General features: G+C 50.0%; 1 protein-coding gene across 1 annotated transcript in view; it reads left to right on the plus strand.

Annotated features, from left to right (window-relative positions):
* Positions 1-249: 249 nt before the first annotated feature.
* The window catches only part of BRAT1 (BRCA1-associated ATM activator 1), a 24000-nt gene continuing 2033 nt past the window's right edge, over positions 250-22216 (plus strand). Inside the window, exons 1-13 of the mRNA XM_015418679.1 lie at positions 250-276; positions 1283-1439; positions 2069-2223; positions 2741-2888; positions 4229-4601; positions 6822-6941; positions 7500-7591; positions 8009-8127; positions 11632-11818; positions 12616-12689; positions 14862-14964; positions 16683-16781; positions 18919-19100. Of these exons, the coding sequence (XP_015274165.1) occupies positions 1313-1439; positions 2069-2223; positions 2741-2888; positions 4229-4601; positions 6822-6941; positions 7500-7591; positions 8009-8127; positions 11632-11818; positions 12616-12689; positions 14862-14964; positions 16683-16781; positions 18919-19100 (1779 nt within the window). The 5' untranslated portion in view covers positions 250-276; positions 1283-1312. The remainder of the gene's footprint in view (positions 277-1282; positions 1440-2068; positions 2224-2740; positions 2889-4228; positions 4602-6821; positions 6942-7499; positions 7592-8008; positions 8128-11631; positions 11819-12615; positions 12690-14861; positions 14965-16682; positions 16782-18918; positions 19101-22216) is intronic.

Genomic DNA, 22216 nt, shown 5'->3' on the forward strand with positions numbered 1-22216 from the left:
TTGCACCGCGCATGCTCAGCAGCCCCTTGCTTGAACGGATGCGTTTCCTCCCCTTGGAGAAGGGTCGCGCCTTGATCCGGCCGGAAGCCTGTTTACGCGGGGAGTAAGGCAGCCATCCCGGGCGGGTCTACTCACAAGTAAACCCCGACGAGTTGAAACGAATTTACTTCTGGGTAAGTGTGCACGAAATCGGAGCCCGGCGGTGCAGTCCGAAAGGGAGTCACGCGCTTCTCTGAGCCCACTGACATCAATGCGTGCAATTCTGCAGAGTGCACAGTGAGTCCCGGGTTGCCAACCTCCGGGGCGGGCGGGCTGGAGATCTCCCGGAATCAAAACTGAGCCCCCCAGACTACCGAGCTCAGTTTCTCTGGAGAAAACGGCTGCTTTGGCGAGTGGGCCTGCTCTCCCCAAGCTCCATCTCCCCAAATCTCCAGGGATTTCCCAACCTGAAGCTGGCAACCCGAAAGGGAACTTGCTGCGGAGTTAATCTCCGGCAGGATGGACTGCAGCCTGATAATTTTAAAGCAGAAGGAAATTCCACTGGGATTAACGGGGTTACTCCAGAATATGCAAGGGGTGGACATGCGCAGGATCCCACTTCATTTATACATCAGCTTCTACTAATATTACAACGTGGAAAGCAGGGCTCTTTTTGTAGAAAAAGCCCAGCAGGAACTCATTAGCATACACTCAAGAGTTTCCTATTTTAGCCTATCTTCTCAACTTCTGCTGTAGCACTGTGTATAACATGTAGTGTGCATCCTCTGCTGTTCTAGAGAAAGAAATCTCAATGTACAAAAAGCTTTAAAATATTAGTTTTTCCTTTCCGTTTTGAATACATTTTTGCCTCATTTTGTAAACATGGGAATTCAAATTATAGCAAAGAAAAGACAGACACAGCATTATAAATACAGATCATGATTCACATCCTGGAACTGAAATCCATGCTTGTGTAGTCCAGTCTTACACTGCATTCTCATATTCAAGTGTAAAAATCACATCAAATATGCAAGAATCCACTTTTATGACTTACCAATTACCATTCGTACTGCATTGTCCTTATCTGCAATGCTCCCAATCTGGCCTTTTAGTGAAGCAGCCTTGTCGTTGCTGAGAGCAGGGTTCCCCACTTGGCGCAGAATGTTATTTACCTCCTGATGTATTTGATTGCCGATGTCCAGTAAGGCGTCTTCTAACCTTGTGTTGGGAAGCCCTTCTATGAGGGCTTTTGTTACCCATTTCAGTCTGTCTGTAGATAGGCTAACCTTTCTCTTCATTGCAGGTTCTTCATGGTGAGAAGCACAGACCCGCCATGGACTCCAAGTGTTCTCAGCTCCTGCCTTCTGTCTGTACTGTTCTAGCAGACTCGCGGCAACCCGTTTCCGATGACACCTGTCTAGAGAAGCTGCTAGACTGGTTTAAGATGCTAACCAACAATGGTAAGTTCAATCTTTTTTTTAAATCCCTTTATCTTACAAGATTCCTTACCGGTGAAGCGAATTGTTATAAGCCAGAACTCAACAAGTATACTGTGATAATAAAACTAATGGTACTAACATATTTACTAACAGTGAAAAGATCTCCGTCTCTTGGGGTTTTAGTCTAGTGTGGCTTGCTTTTCTTTATCCCTAGTTGTAGTCCCTCCCCTATATTTCTTTGTAGTTTGAAGTATATGCAAAATAAAAAATATCCCTATGGGGATTAAAAAAAAAAAGGATTCCTTACCCGTGTTTGAAAGGAATTTTTAGCATTTAACGATATCACATTGCCCTGACCAACGCTCCCGCTAAGCTGTGGAGTCTCGTGAGCAAAAGTTCTACTTTGTGAGCTACTGGCATTGAAGTGGTGAGCGAGTGATTTGGCTCCTGCCGACATCAGTTTGCTCTGGAGCCCTCCATCCTGAGCTGAGACCAGAATGCGTGCGCTGGAGGCTAAAATACTGTGGGCTAGCTCACACTGACTCAGCTTAGAGGGAACACCGGCCCTGACCTGGATGATCCAGGCTTTCCCAGTTCCTCATGTCTGAATTAGGCCTCGGTCAATTTCGGGAGCTTTTTCTTCCCTCCAGGTTCTGGCTTGCTGCTGTTGGAAGAAAACCCATGCTTGACGGAGCTGATCCTTACTGTGCTGAGACAGGAAGAACCAAATCCCACCATCCTTTCCTTCGTCCTGAGACTGGCGGGGTTGCTGGCTGCCTCAGAAAGTAGTTTCCAACACCTCCAGGTGAGCATAAGAACTTAAGAACAATCGGGCTGAATCAGATCAATAGTCTGTCTTGTCCAGCATCCCGGCTCACACAGTGGCCAGCCAGTTCTTCTGAAGGGTCGACAACAGGGCAGAGAGGCCGAGGCCTTCCCCTGAAAAGAACATCAGAAGAGCCCTGCTGGATCAGACCAGGGGTCCATCTAGTCCAGCATCCCGTCTCACACAGCCAGTTCCTCTAGAGGGCCAACAACAGGGCAGAGAGGCCGAGGCCTTCCCCTGAAAAGAACATCAGAAGAGCCCTGCTGGATCAGACCAGGGGTCCATCTAGTCCAGCATCCCGTCTCACACAGCCAGTTCCTCTAGAGGGCCAACAACAGGGCAGAGAGGGAGGCGATGTCCACACGAAGAAGGCGGCTCTTGAGAAGGAACTTACAAGCTTCCCTTTCGATGGAGCCGAGAGTCACGGTGCGGGAGAAGCAGGGAAGTCAACTTTCGGTAAGCAAACGCCGGTGTCTTTTTCTTTCCCCGACGGCAGCAGGGGGAAGCCGTGCGCATGGCCTTTGGAGAAGCCGGGCCTCTCAGTAGCGCCTTGTGGGAAGACACCTCCGTGCGCAGCGGCTGGGTGCAGGGCGCTCACGACATGCTGCAGCACCCCAGTGCCTTCCGGTTCTTATGCGACTCTGGTGAGTGCGTTCCTTTACCCTGACAGCCTTGTGGCTGCTGGCTGTTAGATCAGAGTGCTGGAGGCACAGGACGTTGCCAAGGCTTTGGGGGGGGGGCTGGTGGCCAGGGGGGGGGTGTAGTGTGCCCCAGTTAACCCCCCAGAGCCGAAGAATGGATCTTGGCAGCAACCAAAGAAGATAGTTAACATAAGAGAGGCCAATGTTGGATCAGGCCAAAGGCCCATCCTGTCCCACACTCTGTATCACACAGTGGCCAGAAATACCAGGTGCCATCAGGAGGTCCACCAGTGGGGCCAGGACATTAGAAGCCCTCCCACTGTTGACCCCCCCAAGCACCAAGAAGACAGAGCATCACTTGCCCCAGAGTCCCTATCTATACCTTGTGGCTAATAGCCACTGATGGCCCTCTGCTCCATATGCTTATCTAATTCCCTCTTATAAGAAAGAGGGGGAAATACCAGGGGCCATCAGGAGGTCCACCAGTGGGGCCAGGACATTAGAAGCCCTCCCACTGTTGACCCCCCCAAGCACCAAGAAGACAGAGCATCACTTGCCCCAGACTGAGAGTTAAGAACATAAGAGACGCCAAAGGTCCATTCAGTTCAACACTCTATATCACACAGTGGCCAGAAATACCAGGTGCCATCAGGAGGTCCAGCAGTGGGGCCAGGACATTAGAAGCCCTCCCACTGTTGACCCCCCCAAGCACCAAGAAGACAGAGCATCACTTGCCCCAGAGTCCCTATCTATACCTTGTGGCTAATAGCCACTGATGGACCTCTGCTCCGTATGTTTATCCAATTCCCTCTTGAAGCTGTCCATGCTTGTAGCCGCCACCACCTCCTGTGGCAGTAAATTCCACGTGTTAATCACTCTTTGGGTGAAGAAGGACTTTCTTTTATCCATTCTAACCCGACCGCTCAGCAATTTCATGCCCACGAGTTCTTGTCTTGTGAGAAAGGGAGAAAAGTACCTCTTTCTCTACCTGCTCTTTACCATGCATAATCTTATAAACTTCAATCATGTCACCCCTCAGTCATCGTTTCTCCAAGCTAAAGAGCCCTAAGCGCTTTAGTTGGCTGAGCGAGACTCAGTGGGGAGGGATGCTATTTCTCTAATGTGAGTTGGATCATGACCTTGGGCCAATCACACGCTCTCTGCCTAACCTACCTGACAGGGTTGTTGTGAGGGGGAAATGGGGGAGAGGCCAATGACGCAAGCCCCTTTGAGCCCCCGTTGGGGAGAGAGGCCGAGTATAAGTGAAGGCGATGAAGACGTTTCTCCTTCATTTGTGTGTTCAGCTTACCCCACAATTGCCCACATCCTTGTCGTTCGCCTAGGAGCCCTAGACACGATCTTCACCCTGCAGGGAGACCGCAGCTTATTCGTCGCCTCGGCAGCCAATCGGCTCCTTGCGTGCATGCTCAGATTCTCCGTGCAGTCGGGACATTCCTGCCCTCTCGGCACGGGCGACAGTGAGTGGCCGGAATGTGCTCGAAGGATCGTGTCTCGCCTCGAGGAGTCTCTCCGCTCGCACTCAGCCTCCCGTGCGAACTGCTCCCTGAAGATGCTCACGACGGTGTTTGAACAGACCCAGGAGGCGTGGACTGAAGTCCTTTGGTCCTCGATAGACGGAACAATCAAGTCCCTTCTGGAGGAGGAGTCGGCCCAGGCGGGACACTCGCTGGTGGACCTCTTTCTGAGCATGGCGAGGTGAGTAGGGGTTCAGTCGCTAGTGCTTTACCTGGCCGGTCTTTGAGAGCCAGTATGGGAAAGACTTCCGTAATGAGGGTGCCACCTCCCAAAAGGCCCTGCTCCTCACCTTCATCAGACTTCAAACAGAGGAGGGCCACATTAAGTGGGGGGGGACTTGCAATTTTGGGGTGCAGCGGTAGCCGTGATGCCACTAAGCCTTTTCTTGCTGATTTTACAAACTAGTTGTGAGCTCAAGCACTTTTTAACTGTCCGGGAACTCTGTTTCAAGTGACTTTCATCTTGGACAGTTAGTTGAGCAGGTTACAGGAGGGGAAATAGATTAATTGCTTTTTTAAGAGAGACTAAAAGTTGAGACGGGCCTTCTTATCTTGCTTTGCCGTTTGTATCTCATATGCACCTGTGGATTTGCTCATATGTTGCTTATCTTTTATTTAGTTAAGAACACAAGAGAACATAAGGGAAGCCAATGTTGGATCAGGCCAATGGCCCATCCAGTCCAACACTCTGTCACACAGTGGCCAAAAATACCAGGTGCCGTCAGGAGGTCCAGCAGTGGGGCCAGGACACTAGGAGCCCTCCCACTGTTGCCCCCCAAGCACCAAGAATACAGAGCATCTTTTGCCCCAGATTGAGAGTTCCTATCTATACCTTGTGACTAATAGCCACTGATGGACCTCTGCTCCATGTGTTTATCCAATTCCCACTTGAAGCCGTCCATGCTTGTAGCCGCCGCCGCCACCTCCTGCGGCAGTGAATCCCATGTGTGAATCACTCTTTGGGTGAAGAAGGACTTCCTTTTATCCGTTCTAACCCCGACTGCTCAGCAATTTCATGGCGTGCCCACGAGTTCTTGTCTTGTGAGAAAGGGAGAAAAGTACCTCTTTCTCTACCTGCTCTTTCCCACCAATCAGTTATCTAGATAATATCACATGATTATGTTAGCCAATCAGCATTTGTTGCTTATTTTTTAATTAGTTATGAGCCAATCCATTATCTAAATAATATCACATGATTATAATAGACGAGAAGTACAGATAAGATAAGAATTGAGATTTCTGTATAAATACGCACTTCTGTGATGAGCAAATCAGATTTCTCTGAGTGGAAGTCTCAAAAGAAGAATAGGTGAGATTTCTTGGTGGGTAACTTGGGATTTTTGATTATCCCTAAAAGCGGTGAGACAAACAGCTGAAACCTGGTTTGCTTTTAAAACTCTTGCTTGCTAAAAAGCAATGCTAGGCACTTTGATAATTTTAGCATCTATTTTCACAGTGATTGTAAGGTTAACCTTTTCATGTTTTTCATTCTGTCTAGCTCATTAAAGTAACTAACTTCTCATCTCTGTAAAAGATAAAAGTCTCTGCAGGTGTTCTGGCTGGTTTGCCAGTTACACTCAAAGACCCAAACTCAGCCTCCTTATTCTTATGTATTATCAGAATTAAAGGTTGTAAATTGCTAGTGCTTTACCTGGCCACAGCTAGTCTTTGAGAGCCAGCATGGGAAAAACTTCCATAATGAGGGTAAAGGTAAAGGTTCCCTTGCTCGAAAGCCAGTCGAATCCGACTCTAGGGTTGCGGTGCTCATCTCCGTTTCCAAGCCGAAGAGCCAGCGCTGTCCGAAGACGTTTCCGTGGTCATGTGGCCGGCATGACTAAACACCAAGGCACACGGAACGCTGTTACCTTCCCACCGAAGTGGTACCTATTTATCTACCTGCAATTTCTTGCTTTCGAACTGCTAGGTTGGCAGGAGATAATGAGGGTGCCACTACCCAAAAGGCCCTGCTCCTCACCTTCATCAGACCTCAAACACAGGCGGGCCCATCATGTGGGGCGGACTTGGAAATTCGCTTTAATAAGAGAAATTCAGGAGAACTCTGTTGTTTGTGGAGGCAGAGCTGTTAAAAGTGTTAAGTTCAGGTTCGCTGACTGGATGCGGCAGGGGAGGCCCATAAAGGAAGAGGCAGTCTAGACCCAGGTCAAAATGCAGTGCTGTGACTTGGGAACTGGTAGAGGAGGGGACTCGTGTTCTTGTCGGCTGGCTCCTCCCACAAAGCCAGCTGCTGGGTTTTGAGAGAACTGGTATTGCTGAGCTGCCTTTGGAACGTTTCTACGTGAACAGGAGCCGCAAGAGGGGATGAAAGACAGACTCCACAGCTGTACCTTTCACATGTGCACTTGAATCATTCTTTCTTTCTCTCTCTCTCTCTCTCCCGCAGATCTCCCGTGTTTAGCTGTCACGAAGGCAGCCTCTGGCAACTGGTTACCCTTGCCCTGAAATGCTTACACCCAACTCAAGCCGGCTTCCTGGCGCTGGGACTCCTGAAACTCGAGGAATGGTAAGAACCAACATCATTAGTGTGAGTTCACAGATTTTTAGCCTCCAGCTCACAGATTCTTGTCTCAGCTCAGGAAGGAAGGCTCCAGACCAAGCTAATTTATGCAGCACCCAAATCGCTCGTTCACGACTTTAATGCCAGTAGCTCACAAAGCAGAATTTTTGCTCACAGGACTCCACAGCTTAGAGGGAGCATTGCTCAGAATGTACCTTTTGCAGTATCCCTGACCCACCCCGTTTCTCGGTTAGGGGAGAATGCTGTTTCAAACAAATGACAAAGGTGATCTGACTCCGACGGTAACTAGAGAAAGAAATTTTACTTGCAGAAATAGAAGCACATCTTCCGTGACATGTTAATGTAGGTACATTTAACTTATCGCAAACAGGTTAACTTCAAAAAGGTTAACTTGCTACAGCCCGTGTAAGAAAGAGAAGAGGAGCGGCTCAGCATCTAACCGATGAGAGGGAGGGGACCAACTGCCGAGTGTCCGAGCAGAGAATCCTCTTAACTCTTTCCTCTCGCATGCAGAGTTACAATATCCAACATTTTCTTCTTCAGCCCCCAGGCCGTTAAGACTCAAGGTCTGCGTATCCTGCTCCAGCCAGTGGCCTGCGTCGCAAGAGCCTCCTCTCACTCCTCGGAGCTCTCAGGTACGATGCTACTTCGGGGCGTGACCAGTGTTCCCTCTAAGCTGAGTTAGTGTGAGCTAGCTCACAGTCTTTTAGCCTCCAGCTCACATATTTTGGTCTTCACTCAGGAAGGATGGCCCCAGAACAAACTAATTTATGCAGTAGCCAAATCACCTGCTCACAACTTTAATGCCAGCAGCTCACAAAGTAGGATTTCTGCTCACAAGACTCCACAGCTTAGAGGGAACTTTGGATGTGACTTCATTGTCTGAACCAAACCGGCCTTCCCCTTTTGGGATTTCTTCCCTTGATGTCTGAATACCTGGCGATCGGATGCAGTCGGGGTCCAGATCGAAACACCGGGAATGTCTCCCAGCTGGAGAGCAGGTTCTGGAGGAAGCAACTGGACGGCAGTGTCCTTTCTCTCCCCACCCCCAGGTCTGCTGGATCAGCCGCCTGCTGAAGGTGCCTCCGTGGAATCTCTTCTCTCCTCACGGTCCTCGTGCATCAGTCTCCTGTGCCAGTCCCTGGCTCACCTTGAGGAGATCCAGCACCTGGTACGGTATAGAGAAAGACAGTAGCAGTGGAAGGGATGGTTTCCGTCGCTCCGTGTGGCGCATTGAGGACTATATGTTGCATCTGCTGACGTTTTTAAAAGAACATTCCGAGCTGAGCCAGGCTGAATTACGTGATCTGATGTGCATCGCATAATTCAGCCTGACTCGACTCAGAATGCACAGTTGGCACCTCGCTGTGTTTGTACACAGATACGCATCTACGGATTTTTATGCTTGCAACAAAACATTCCGAGCCGAGCCAGGCCGCATTATGCAATCTGATGTGCATCGTGTAATTCAGCCTGGTTTGGCTCAGAATCAGTGTTCCTTCTAAGCTGAGTTAGTGTGAGCTAGCTCACAGATTTTTAGCCTCCAGCTCACAGATTCTTGTCTCAGCTCGGGAAGGATGGGCTCCAGACCAAACTAATTTATGCAGCACCCAAATCGCTCGCTCACAACTTTAATGCCAGTAGCTCACAAAGCAGAATTTTTGCTCACAAGACTCCACAGCTTAGAGGGAGCATTGCTCCAGAGCAAGCTAATTGATGCAGTAGCCAGATCGCTCACTCACAACTTTAATGCCAGTAGCTCACAAAACAGAATTTTTGCTCACAAGACTCCACAGCTTAGAGGGAGCATTGCTCCAGAGCAAGCTAATTGATGCAGTAGCCAGATCGCTCACTCACAACTTTAATGCCAGTAGCTCACAAAGCAGAATTTTTGCTCACAAGACTCCACAGCTTAGAGGGAGCATTGCTCAGAATGTACATTTTGCACCATGTATGTTTATACATAGATATTTATCTACGTATTTTTATGCTTAAAACATTCCGAGCCGAGCTAGGCCGCATTACGCAATCTGATGTGCATTGCATAATTCAGACTGGCTCGGCTCAGAATGCACAATTTGCACCTAGCTATGTTTATACACAGATAGGCATCTATGTATTTTTATGTTTAAAACAAAACAATCCGAGCCGAGCCAGGCCACATGATGCAATCTGATGTGCATCGTGTAATTCAGCCTGGTTCGGCTCAGAATGCCCAGTTTGCACCTTGCTATGTTTATACACAGATACGCTCTATCTTTATTATGCATTTATTCCAGTGTTTATTCCCCAAAGGCCCAAGTACATCTTATTTATTTACTTTATTTATATCTTGCCTTCCTCCCCAACCCAGAGCGGCTGACATCATTCTCCTCTCCTCCGTTTTAGTCTCACAACAACCCTGTGAGGTAGGTCAGGCTGGGAGCGGGTGACTGGCCCAAGGTCACCCAGCGAGCTTCCATGGCACAAGCGGGGATTCAGACTTGGATTTCCCAGACCGTAGTCTGACACTTTAACCACTCCACCATGCTGGCTCTGCATAGCTCGTTCCGCTGCTTCTAGTTACACAGAAGAGCAAAGGGTCCTGCAGGCAGCTAGGACAAAATTTGTTCTTGCCAGGCTGTGTGCCTGCAGGATGCCAAAGGGAATTCCTGGAATGACCAGGAAGCAGGTTCTGGAGACGCTTCAGCACCTAGGAGAGCTCCCAGGGAAGGCAGGTGTCAGTCCAGCTGAGATCAAAGTTTATATTCCCAGGGAGGTAATAATAATTATTATTATTATCGTATGGCAGTGTGCGTGATATAACCAGGAGATCCTAAGATTGTCTGGCAGCCAGAAGTTCTAGCTCTCTTAGCGTTATGCACCACTAGGTGGCGAGCTAGACTCCTTTTTGAGGCAAGAAGACGTTTCAGAGGTGGCGTGCCATTGCCTGCCTCTGCTTCATTACCCTGGTATTCCTTGGAGGTCAGCCTTCCAAAAACTAGCCAAGGCCGACCCGGCTTGGTTTCCGAGATCCGACAAGATCAGGCTGGGCCAGGCTCGTAATCCGTAAATCCATCAAGTGTCGTTCTAGAGGATTGAAAGGAGCAGAGCTCTTCAGGGAGAATCAAGCTGTGGCGCCGAAGACGGGATTTACAGAGAGCACAGGCCTTGATAAAACATGGCCGCCAGCACGGTGTAAGCACTTAGAGTGTCAGACTAGGCCAGTGGTGGCGAACCTATGGCACGGGTGCCAGAGGTGGCACTCAGAGCCCTCTCTGCGGGCACACGTGCCATCGCCCCAGCCAGGCCCAGACCATCATTAAAGTGTTGAATTCTCTGCCAAATAATTTTGAGTCAATGAAAGCCTTTGGGATTTCGTTCCTTACTTTGTTTGGATCATCTTAAGTTAATATATGAGTTGTTTTTTCTAAAGTAAAACCTCAGCATTCAGGTTAAATTGCCATGTTGGCACTTTGCGATAAATAAGTGGGTTTTGGGTCGCAGCTTGGGCACTCGGTCTCTAAAAGGTTTGCCATCACTGGACTAGGACCCAGGTTTGAATCCCCACTCTGCCATGGAAGCTGGCTGGGTGACCGTAGGCCAGTCAGTGTCTCTCAGTTTGACCTACCTCACAGGGTTGTTGTGATAAAATGAGAGGAGAGGCGAACTGTGTCAGACGCTTTGGATCCCCACGGATGAGAAAGGCAGGGTGTAGATGAAGCGAATGCGTAGACTGCTCCCCCCCCAAGAATGGACCGCCTCATCTGTGATCAGTGTTTATACAATAGCTGAAGCACCGTATATAGTAAAGTTACACATTAACTGAGAGGAATATCTTAAATGATATAAACCGTAGTTCTGTTTAGTGAAAGGCACACTGTATACAACTAAACTGTGAAACACAATACACAATACACAAATTTTACAAGAGCGTAAGACTTCAGGAAATTCTAATTATTTCCAAAAATAGCAAAACAAAACAAACAAAAAAAGCTGGCAAGACTACAGGGAGCTGGTAATAGAATCCCGTGTCTGTAATCTCCATCAGATTTTACAGTTTCGAACCAACGCTCCCTCTAAGCTGTGCAGTCTTGTGAGCAAAAATCCTTCTTTGTGAGTTGCTGGCATGAAAGTGGTGAGCCAGCGGTTTGGCTGGCGCATAAGTTAGTTTGCTCTGGAGCCCTCCTTCCTGAGCTGAGACAAAAATCTGTGAGCTGGAGGCTAAAAAAACTGTGAGCTAGCTCACACTAACTGAGCTGAGACGGAACACTGCTTCAAACATCCGCTTATGACTCAAATATTCAGGAAGTACAATAGCGAAGCAAAGTAGCTCTGTATTTCTTATAATTAAGAACGCTCAGTTGACAAGAGGGAATCGCCATTAGAGTCTCTAGTATGGTCACGGGTGGTTCAAGAGACTCTACTGGTGATTCCCTCTTGTCAACTGAGTGTTCTAAATGTTCTGAATGTTCTCCTCCACGTGCAGCCAGCTGGATGACCTTGGGTCAGGACCAGCTCTCTCAGAGCTCTCTCAGCCCCACCTACCTCACAGGGTGCCTGTTGTGGGGAGGGGAAGGGAAAGGAGTTTGTAAGCCGCTCTGAGGCTTCTCAGGGGAAGGACGGGGTATAAATCCAATCTCGTTTCCCTCATCTTCCTCTTCTTCAAGTAATGCAAGGATCAATCTCCCACCAGGCCCACCCGCCTATGGATTTCCCCCACAATCCTTTGCTGCATGCTACAGTGACTGTGTTACGGGTCTGTGCTGGCCTCGCTGTGCCAACCTGCACCCTGGGAGCGACGATTGGCAAGATCCTTATCGGCTGCTCCCGCGTCCAACGGGCCGCACTCCATCTCCTCGGAGCCCTCTCTCGGTGGGCGAGTGAGTAGCTTTTCCCTCTCCTTCCGCTTTCATATTCTGTTGCAACATTCGAATGGTTTCCGTGGCGCATGGTGCTCTGGTGATTTGTTTGAAGAAATGCCAATTTGTGATTCGACAGATTTTGGTTGCAGGGAATTTGGACATAATCCCTTAAGGTACCGCTCTGCTTTCAAAGAAATCACAATTTCTGAGCATTCAAAAACCTCGCTCCGGGTTGCTGTGATGCTAGATGGACTGTATTGATAGACAGTGCTTTGAAATGTGGTGCTGGAGGAAGGTTTTATGGATCCTGTGGGCCGCCAGAAAGACAAATTGGTGGGCTCTTGATCAAATCAAGCTAGTAGGGTGATTACAACGCTGAGATCTCCCATCTCGGAATCTGTGTTTCCTAGCCGCAAAATTAAGATGCGGTTTGATGGGCGGGATTTTAAAGAGAGGCGTCCTTCACACCAGCCCCCTCTTTCCTATCAAGAGGTGTCGTTTTAAAGTATCTGCAATTAGAGTTGCCTGTTCTAGGTTGGGAAATCCCTGGAGATTTTAGGGGTGGAGGCTGAGGAGGGGAGGGGACTCGGAGGGGTATAATGCCATGAAGTCCACCCTTCAAAGCAGCCGTTTTCCCCAGGGGGACTGATCGTGGTCATATGAAGGTCCATTGTAATTCTGGGACATCTCCAGGTGCCACCTGGGGAGTGGCAACCCCATCTGCGGCTGAACTGTTATTTCCAGGAATTCAGTTTATTCGTGACGGAATACATTCCGAAGGGTGTCTTTTGGGTGTGCTTTGTTCCCCCTTGCAGATCGCGACGTATCCCCGGAAGAGACCTTTGACATCCTTCTCGTCTACCTGCGGAGTCCAGATGCCAGCCCGACTGTAAGCACGAAGCGATCGATTCTTAAACTGATCCCGGCGGTGGAATGTGCCGTTGAGTCACAGCCAGCTTGCGGCTGTAGGGCAAACCGATCCTGAATGTACACCGATGCCGGTTTCCTTCTTGTAGCCGGTTGCCACTTGCAAGGCCTCTTTCTTCTTAGGGCTGCTGTCAGAGGCCCAGGAGAAATCAGTTCCCACTAACAGTCATTCAGAAGAATTAAAGTTTATTGAGGCATCGATAGGATCCAGACTCTTAACCATTCTTTGTTAGAACTGAGGTCAAGCGTGCAAAGCGAGCAATTATGCTACAATCAAATAAGACATTGGTGGCTCTTAGCCAATCACAATTAAGCTAAAAAGCCCGCCTAACGAACGGCATAGAATTCCCAGGGGAAAGAGAATGCCAAAGACAGTTTAGGTCTCAAGGTTACATGGCTGCATCGAGACAGGTAGCAGCATGGTGGCCAGAAACAAAAGTATACATTCTTGTTCTCAACCACCCCCCCATCTCCATGGCAACTAAACCCAAGAAGGGGTGCCAGATTGACAGCTACTCACCTCCAGCATCGTACTAAATACAAGGAACAATCACCGTGATATATAGGCCACTATACTTTACTTGGTAAAACGACGTCTGGATTTCACAATTATCATTAACAGAGAGAAATAGCAATAGCAACAGTGTTCCCTCTAAGCCGAGTTAGTGTGAGCCAGCTCACAGTTTTTTAGCCTCCAGCTCACACATCTTTGTCTCCGCTCAGGGAGGGATGGCTCCACAGCAAACCGATTTATGCAGTAACCGAATCGCCTGCTCACGACTTTAATGCCAGTAGCTCACAAAGTGGAATTTTTGCTCACGACTCCACAGCTTAGAGGGAGCATTGAGTAGCAACCCTTAAAATAATCTCATGTCACCAATTTCAACTGGGCTCATCCTTAAAGTAAAGGTAAAGGTCTCCCTTGCTCGAAAGCCAGTCGAATCCGACTCTAGGGTTGCGGTGCTCATCTCCGTTTCAAAGCCGAAGAGCCAGCGCTGTCCAAAGACGTCTCCATGGTCATGTGGCCAGCATGACTAAACACCAAGGCGCACGGAACGCTGTTCCCTTCCCACCAAAGCGGTACCTCTGAGAGCCAGTTTAGTGTCGTGGTTAAGTGTGCGGACTCTAATCTGGGAGAACCGGGTTTGATTCCCCACTCCTCCACTTGCACCTGCTGATGTGACCTTGGGTCAGTCACAAGCTCTGGCACAGCTGTCCTTGAAAAAGAGCAGTTTGTGTCAGAGCTCTCTCGGCCCCACCCACCTCACAGGGTGTCTGTTGTGGGGAGGGGAAGGGAAAGGAGTTTGTAAGCCAGTCTGAGACTCCAAGTGAGGGGCGGGGTATAAATCCAATCTCTTCTTCTTCTTCTACCTATTTATCTACTTGCAATTTCTTGCTTTCGAACTGCTCGGTTGGCAGGAGCTGGAACTAGAGAACTAGGGCTCATCCGTACGTTATTATAAAACAAGACGAGTGACTAGTTGTAGACTCAATTAGAGTCCCGTGGCACCTTTAAGACCAACAAAGTCTTTATTCGAGGTACGAGCTTTCGTGTGCAAGTACATTGGAATGGAAGGTAAGGTCCAAACTTCTAGACAGAGGCTGAACAGCAAATTAACATGTACCATGATGAAGATGTGCAAAGACAAAACTGAATGTATCTTTTATTCACGGTATAAGCTTCCGTGTGCACACACACTGCTTCAGGTACATGTATCTGAAGAAGCGTGCATGCACACCAATGTTCCCTCTAAGCTGCGGAGTCTTGTGAGCAAAAATTCTCCTTTGTGAGCTGCTGGCCTTAAAGTTGTGAGCGAGCGATTTGGCTGCTGCATCAATTAGCTTGCTCTGGAGCCCTCCTTCCTGAGCGGAGACAGAAATGTGTGAGCTGGAGGCTAAAAAACTGTGAGCTAGCTCACACTAACTCAGCTTAGAAGGAACACTGAATTGCACACAAAAGCTGATACCCTGAATTAAACTTTGTTGGTCTTAAAGGTGCCCCTGGACTGTGGCTTCAGACCAACAGGGCTACCCCCCTGAATGGATTTCTCTGGTCACTCTTCTCCCCGTTAACCGAACTGGAGTCGCTTTCCTCAGTGAACATCTAAAGCTCTGTTTTTGTGCCCTTTTCCAGGTTCTGAAGACGGCTTTCCAAGTGACACTGAAATGGTGTCTGAGCTTCTCGGAAACATCTGGCTCCACCGATGGCTTCCCGTGGCACAAACAGTTTCTCAGAGGTAAAGGAAAAGGGAGGCCGGCGGCGAGCCCTGTGAGCCTCCTTGGAATTCTCAGGCAGTGCGGTGGGCAGAGGCACAAAATGGCCACCACAGGAAGCGGAGCCATCCACAAAATGGCTGCCGCAACGTAACCTCCAGTCACACAGTGAAGTTCTTTGTGCTGTGGTGAGAGCTCCTCCCAAAGTAACATTTAGAAAAATCGGCAGAGTCAGAAGAAGAAGAGATTGGATTTATACCCTGCCCTTCACGCCTCGGAGGAATCTCAGAGCAGCTTACAATCTCCCTTCCCCACAACATAGGTTGGTGGGGCTGACAGAGCTCTCTCAAGAACTGCCCTTGAGAGAACAGCTCTGAGAGAACTTGTGACTGACCGAAGGTCACACCAGCAGCTGCATGTAGAGGAGTAGGGAATAAAACCCAGGCCACCCAGATTAGAGACCGTGCTCCTAACCGTTACACCAAACTGGTAGGTGGGGCTGAGAGAGCTCTGAGAGAACTGTGATGATGAAGAAGTTGGATTTAGACCCTGCCCTTGACTCAGTGTCTCAGTGCGGCTGGCAATCTCCTTCCCTTCCTCTCCCCGCAACAGACACCCTGTGAGGTAGGTGGGGCTGAGAGAGCTCTCTCTCGAGAACTGCTTGTGAGAGAACAGCTCCGAGAGTACTTGTGACTGACCCAAGGTCACGCCAGCAGCTGCATGTGGAAAAGTGGGGAATCAAACCCGGTTCTCCCAGGTTAGAGTCCGCGCTCCTAACCACCACACCAAACTGGCTGTCAGTAAGATCTCCAGTAGCCAATCAGAAATCTTGCAGTGTGAAAGCCCCACCCAGCCATGCCCACTATTCTAACAGCACTTGGTGGGTGCCAGGAAAATTGTCGGCAGGCACCACACTGGGAATCCCTGGTCTAGACCGAAATGTTGCCACCAGCGATGACTAAATTAGCTGGACGTTCTGATTAAATGAGTCCGGGTTCTTCTCGGTGTGCTTCTCATGGTCCCTGCAGACTGTCACTCCCCTGAAACCAGAGCATCTTCCACAGACTCTGGTCTGTTGGTGAACCACAGGTGGAAAGGGGGAGTTTGACTGCTGTCAAAAGAGGTGGTCTCATCTTGCTCTCTGCCTCCGATATCCTTTCATGCCTGATCTCATCAGATCTCAGAAGAAGAAGAAAAAGAAGGGATTGGATTCCGACCCCGCCCTTCACAACCCAAGGGAGTCTCAGAGCAGCTTACAAACTCCTTTTCCCTCCCCCTCCCCACAACAGACACCCTGGGAGGCGGGTGGGGCTGAGAGAGCTCTGAGAGAGAACTGCCCTTGAGAGAACAGCTCTTCTCAGAACTATGGCTTGCCCAAGGTCATCCAGCAGCTGCAAGCGGAGGAGTGGGGAAATCAAACCCGGTTCTCCCAGATTAGAGTCCGCGCACTTAACCCACGACACCAAACTGGCTCTCTACAAAGGAGATTGTGAGCCGCTCCGGGACTCCTTCGGGTAGTGAAGGGCGGGGTAGAAATCCAATCTCTTCTTTTTCTACATACATTGGGAATAAAATACCTTGTTCTTCCTGTAGAAAGTTTGGGGCAACTTAGAAAGGTGTGTGTGTGTTCCTTACACTCTCTCTTTGGAGCACAGCTTGGGACCATACATTCTGTAGGCAAGAGGAGCTTTCTGTGTGGCCTTTCCATGGCTAGTCCGGTCTTCCCCCTTGCCTTTTGCAGATCTGATGCCCCTGTTGCAGAAACGCCTGTGCAGCCCCAGGTGGGAAGTCCGGGACTCCACCCTGGAGTTTCTCACTCTGGTGATGAAGCACTTAAAAGGTAAGCAGGGGAACGGCGGCTGTTCTGGGCACAGAGTGGCTATTCAAAGGGGGGGGGCTCTAAGCCAGTGATTGGAGCTCACAGGGTTCCGTGCATACATACTTGCTGTCAAATCACAACCGAGAGAGAGACGGGTCAAGAAACTGGAGGACGAATTTGGCGAGGAAGGAACGAAACTCCCCGTCCTGTTCTTGGATGTAGTCAAAATTGAAACTGTGAAAGAATGAGGATGCGTTGAGAGCATTGCTCATGCCCCCTTTTCATGCTTCATAGTAAACGATGTAGATATGTATGTGCCATCAAATCATAACCAACTTATGGCGACCCCAGCAAGGGGTTTTTGAGGCCAGTGAGAAGCAGAGGTAGTTGGCCATCGCCTTCCTCTGCAGAATCTTCCTTGGTGGTCTCCCTTCCAAGCACTGACCCTGCTTAGCTTAAAACTTAAGGCCACCCCAGCAAGGGGCTGTCAAGGCAAGGGAGAAGCAGAGGTGTTTTTCCATTGCCTTCCTCTGCAGAGTCTTCCTTGGCAATCTCCCATCCAAAACTTATGGCGACCCCAGCAAGGGGCTTTCAAGGCAAGTGAGAAGCAGAGGTGGTTTGCCATTGCCTTCCTCTGCAGAGCCTTCCTTGGAGGTCTCCCTTCCAAGTACCAACCCTGCTTAGCTTATAACTTAAGGTGACCCCAGGAAGGGGCTTTCAAAGCCAGTGAGTATTGGCCATGGCCTTCCTCTGCAGAGTCTTTCTTGGTGGTCTCCCTTCCAAGTACCAACCCTGCTTAGCTTATAACTTAAGGCAGCCCCAGCAAGGGGCTTTTGAGGCAAGGGAGAAGCAGAGATGGTTGGCCATCGCCTTCCTCTGCAGAGCCTTCCTTGGTGGTCTCGTGTCCAGGTACCGACCCTACGTAACCTCTGACATTTCACCCCCTGATGATTTTGGACTACACATCTCGCCTTCCATCCTGCTTCCATTTTCAGACTCAGTCTGTCTCCACATACCGGGGAGAGAAAGGCCTGCTTGTCCCACTGCCCCCGGCACGGAAAGTTCTAGAGGCAGCTGGTGGGCCGCTGCTCAGTTAACATCCATATTCCCACCAGAAGGTTTCCTAAACACGTACAGAGAATCTGAGCCCTGGGTAGGGCTGCCGTTCTCAGTTGGGAAATACTGGGTGATCTGGGGGCAGAGCCTGCGGGGGGCGGGGTTTGGGGAGGGGAGGGACTTCCAGAGGATACAATGCCTTAGAGTCCACCCTCCAAGGTAGCCATTTTCCCCCAAGGGGACTGACCTAAGTTTTCCTGAGATCGATTGTAATAGCAGAAGATCCCCAGGTGCTACCTCCATGTTCACCACCCTAGCACTGGGATGTGCCAATAATCATCATCATCATCATCATCATCTTTCAATTTATTGATCGCTCAATCCTGGAGAGCTTGCTGGCTCTGAGCGATTTACAGTTACTCAATATTACGAGGGACTAACAATGATTTGTGGGGCAGGGGAGGACAACATATACACGTCTTAATTCTCACACATTTGCTGCCGACAAGGGTTTCGTTCAGCTGAAGATGAGACGTGATCCGGACGGCATTTTTCCTCGGCCTGGTTTGATGGCATCCGCTTTTCTCCAGACTCATTCGAGTTGTAGCGCCGCACTGCCACCGCCTGGCCGGAAAGGTCCATTACAGGCTTTTCTTCATGCCGAGGAGATCTCTCTAGGCTTTCCAATCTTGCGAGCTGGACTTCCGTTCGCCGGCTAACACCGCTCCACCCCACGGGGGGGGTTCAGTGTGCCCACCCTCTCTAAGGAGTGGTACCCATTTTATCTACTCGCCGGAGCTTTCGAACCGCTGGGTAGACGGCGAGCTGGGGGCAGGGCTGGTCGCTCACACCAGCGCGGGGCTAGAACTGACAGCGAGTCTGTTCAGCTCAGATGTTACTATTATAACCAGAGGATAAATCCTCTGTGCCACCGCTCCCATATCCAGGCTCTGTAGAATCTGTCCAGAGCCAATGCTCAATTTGCTACCATCCGTCCTGAACGGGCACCCTTCACAGCAGAGAGAGAGATGGCCTATCTCCGAGCGGGCCAGCTGGACGGCTCTTGGCCACGCTTTTTGGCACGGCTGTTCTGTCTCCGCAGGGCAAGAGTGGTTCCGGCAGGCGCTGTCCTCCTCGGAAGTGATGGCGCTCGCCGAAGGCCTCCTAGACGACCCGGAGAGCTACGTGCGAGCCAGCGCCGTGAGAGCCTTGGGCCAGTCCTCCTTGATTGCCAGCGCCGGTTCGGAGGTGCCAGGCCTCGATCATAACGGGAGTTCCAACGAGGTAGGGTGTTTTTGCACGAGGGGGGGCTGGCTTCCCCAGTCATGAAAGGCTCATGGCTTTATCAGAAGGCTCTTTGGAAGCTTTGCCGCCCAGCCCGCCAGCCAAATTCAGCATTCTAGCAAACGGCCAGTTCTCCACTCTTCCTGTTCATGAACATAAGGACATTGGAAGAGCCCTGCTGGATCAGACCAGGGGTCCATCTAGTCCAGCATCCCGTCTCACACAGGGGCCAGCCAGTTCCTCTGGAGGGCCAACAACAGGGCAGAGAGGCCGAGGCCTTCATAAGAACATCAGAAGAGCCCTGCTGGATCAGACCAGTGAGTGTCCATCTAGTCCAGCATCCCGTCTCACACAGGGGCCTCAACCAATACCTTTGGAAGGCCGACATTACAGGGCATGGAGGCCAAGCCCTTCTCCTGATAAGAACATCTGAAGAGGCCTGCTGGTTTAGACTAGTGGTCCATCTAGTCCAGCATCCTGTCTCAGGCAGTGGCCAGAACCTAAAAAGGTTAGTCAGGAATAGAAAAGGGCCAACTCTAAAAATCTAATTATAAAATATAGAAAAATATATGTGTGTGTTTATTCAACAAATTAAAATAACAAACAAGGGCCCATTCATACCTCACATAAAACTATAAAAACATACAAGGGCTAATAAGATAGACCTAATAAGATAGACCTAACGCGTTTCGGCCTTTACAGGCCTTCCTCAGAGGTCTAATACATACAGAACATATTGGCTGATGTGCAAAAATACATACAATCCTACATATACAAAATATGGAATAAAGACCAGAAATCAATTGTTCCATACAAATGAAGCCTCCAGTGTAATCACATGTCCAGTGGTACTTCTCTCTGGTCAACTGTATATTCTGAGATTGTACAGCCAAATGTTCCAAATAAAATGTTCCTTAGGTTAAAAGTGGCCAATCAGTTCCTCTTTGAGGGCCAAACACAGGACATAGAATCCGAGGCCTTACCCTGAGAAGAATATCAAAAGAGCCCTGTTGGATCAGACCAGCGTTCTATCTAGTCCAGCATCCCGTCTCACACAGGGGCCAGCCAGTTCCTCTGGAAGGCCAACAACAGAGCACAGAGGCCGAGGCCTTCATAAGAACATCAGAAGAGCCCTGCTGGATCAGACCAGTGAGGGTCCATCTAGTCCAGCATCCCGTCTCACACAGGGGCCAGCCAGTTCCTCTGGAAGGCCAACAACAGAGCACAGAGGCCGAGGCCTTCATAAGAACATCAGAAGAGCCCTGCTGGATCAGACCAGTGAGGGTCCATCTAGTCCAGCATCCCGTCTCACACAGGGGCCAGCCAGTTCCTCTGGAAGGCCAACAACAGAGCACAGAGGCCGAGGCCTTCATAAGAACATCAGAAGAGCCCTGCTGGATCAGACCAGTGAGGGTCCATCTAGTCCAGCATCCCGTCTCACACAGGGGCCAGCCAGTTCCTCTGGAAGGCCAACAACAGAGCACAGAGGCCGAGGCCTTCATAAGAACATCAGAAGAGCCCTGCTGGATCAGACCAGTGAGGGTCCATCTAGTCCAGCATCCCGTCTCACACAGGGGCCAACCAGTTCCTCTGGAGGACCAACAACAGGGCAGAGAGGCCTTAATGTTCTTATGATCTGGCACAGGATCCAGCACAGCTATTCATCCTTAACCAGATTAGTTAAGGAAGCTTTCCCATTGTGTTACTTACTGGGGACTTTCAGAACAGGCAAGGGTTTACGGATGTAACAGTGTGACACTAGGCTGGATTATTCTAGTCTAAGCTCCTTGGAATCAAACCTATGCAGAAAGGCACAATCCTAGACAGAGTTGCCCAAGCCTAAACTGGTCCAATCCAGTGGGCTTAGACTGAAGTAACTTCAGTGTGTGATTGCACTGTGGACAGGCCCGTAGCCACGGAGGAGCATTGGGGGGTGGAGCCCCACCGCCCACGAACCCTGCCCCACCACCTGATGATGCCAGACACCCTAGCCCCACAGCGGCGGGGAGGCTGGGGAAAGAATGGGAAAGGGCCCTGCAGCTTCTGGTCAGTTTCCCTCCCTGCAGGTGAGGGGAGTGAAACTGACCAGAAATGGCAGGGAGGCTATCCTTTCCCTTTGAGAGCCAGTTTGGTGTCCTGGTTAGGAGCACGGACTCTAATCTGGGAGAACCGGGTTTGATTCCCCCACTCCTCCGCCTGGAGCTGCTGGCGTGACCTTGGCTCAGTCACAAGTTCTCTCAGAGCTGTTGTCTCACAGCAGTTCCCAAAAGCCCCACCTACCTCACAGGGTGCCTGTTGTGGGGAGGGGAAGGGGAAGGAGATTGAAAGCCGCTCTGAGACTCCTTCGGGTAGTGAAGGGTGGGGTATAAATCCAGTCTCTTCTTCTTCTTCCTCTAATCTGGGAGGATGGGGTTTGATTCTCCACGCCTCCACATGCAGCTGCTGGTGTGACCTTTGGTCAGTCACAAGTTCTCTCAGAGCTGTTCTCTCAAGGGCAGTTCTCGGGAGACCTCTCTCAACCCCACCTACCTCACAGGGTGTCTGTTGTGGGGAGGGGGAGGGGAAGGAGTTTGGAAGCCGCTCTGAGACTCCGAGTGAAGGGCGGGGTATAAATCCAATCTCTTCTTCTCCCCAGCCTCCTGGCTGCTGGGGGGGGTGGTTGGGGAAGGAGAGAGAGAGAGAGAGAGAAGGCATGGGGTGATGGTGGGGGGGAGAGCCAATCTCTCTCTCCCGGGGTTGCCAGTCTCCAGGCGGTGGCTGGAGGTCCCCTGGCATTACACTTGATCTCCAGGTGGTCTCTATGGCATTATTATATCCCATTAAAATCCCTCGCCTCCCCAAACCCCGTGCTCCTCAGTCTCCACTCCTGAAATCTCCAGTTAATTATTATTTATTTATTATTATTTATTTATTAGTTTGATTTATATCCTGCCCTCCCAAAGGCTCAGGGCGGCTCACGTGCGGCAAAGCCGAGTGCAAAATGCAATACAGTATATAATAAATAGAACATTTAAAATCACAATAAAACCTTCCAATGGTACGGTGCTATACCTATATTAATCATCCAAGATGGGGACAACCCCCCCCCCGGTGTGGTGGGCCCCTGTCTCTGCAGA

The sequence above is a fragment of the Gekko japonicus genome, unplaced genomic scaffold (genome assembly GCF_001447785.1).
Source record: "Gekko japonicus isolate JY-2015 unplaced genomic scaffold, Gekko_japonicus_V1.1 scaffold598, whole genome shotgun sequence".
Lineage (NCBI taxonomy): Eukaryota > Metazoa > Chordata > Lepidosauria > Squamata > Gekkonidae > Gekko > Gekko japonicus.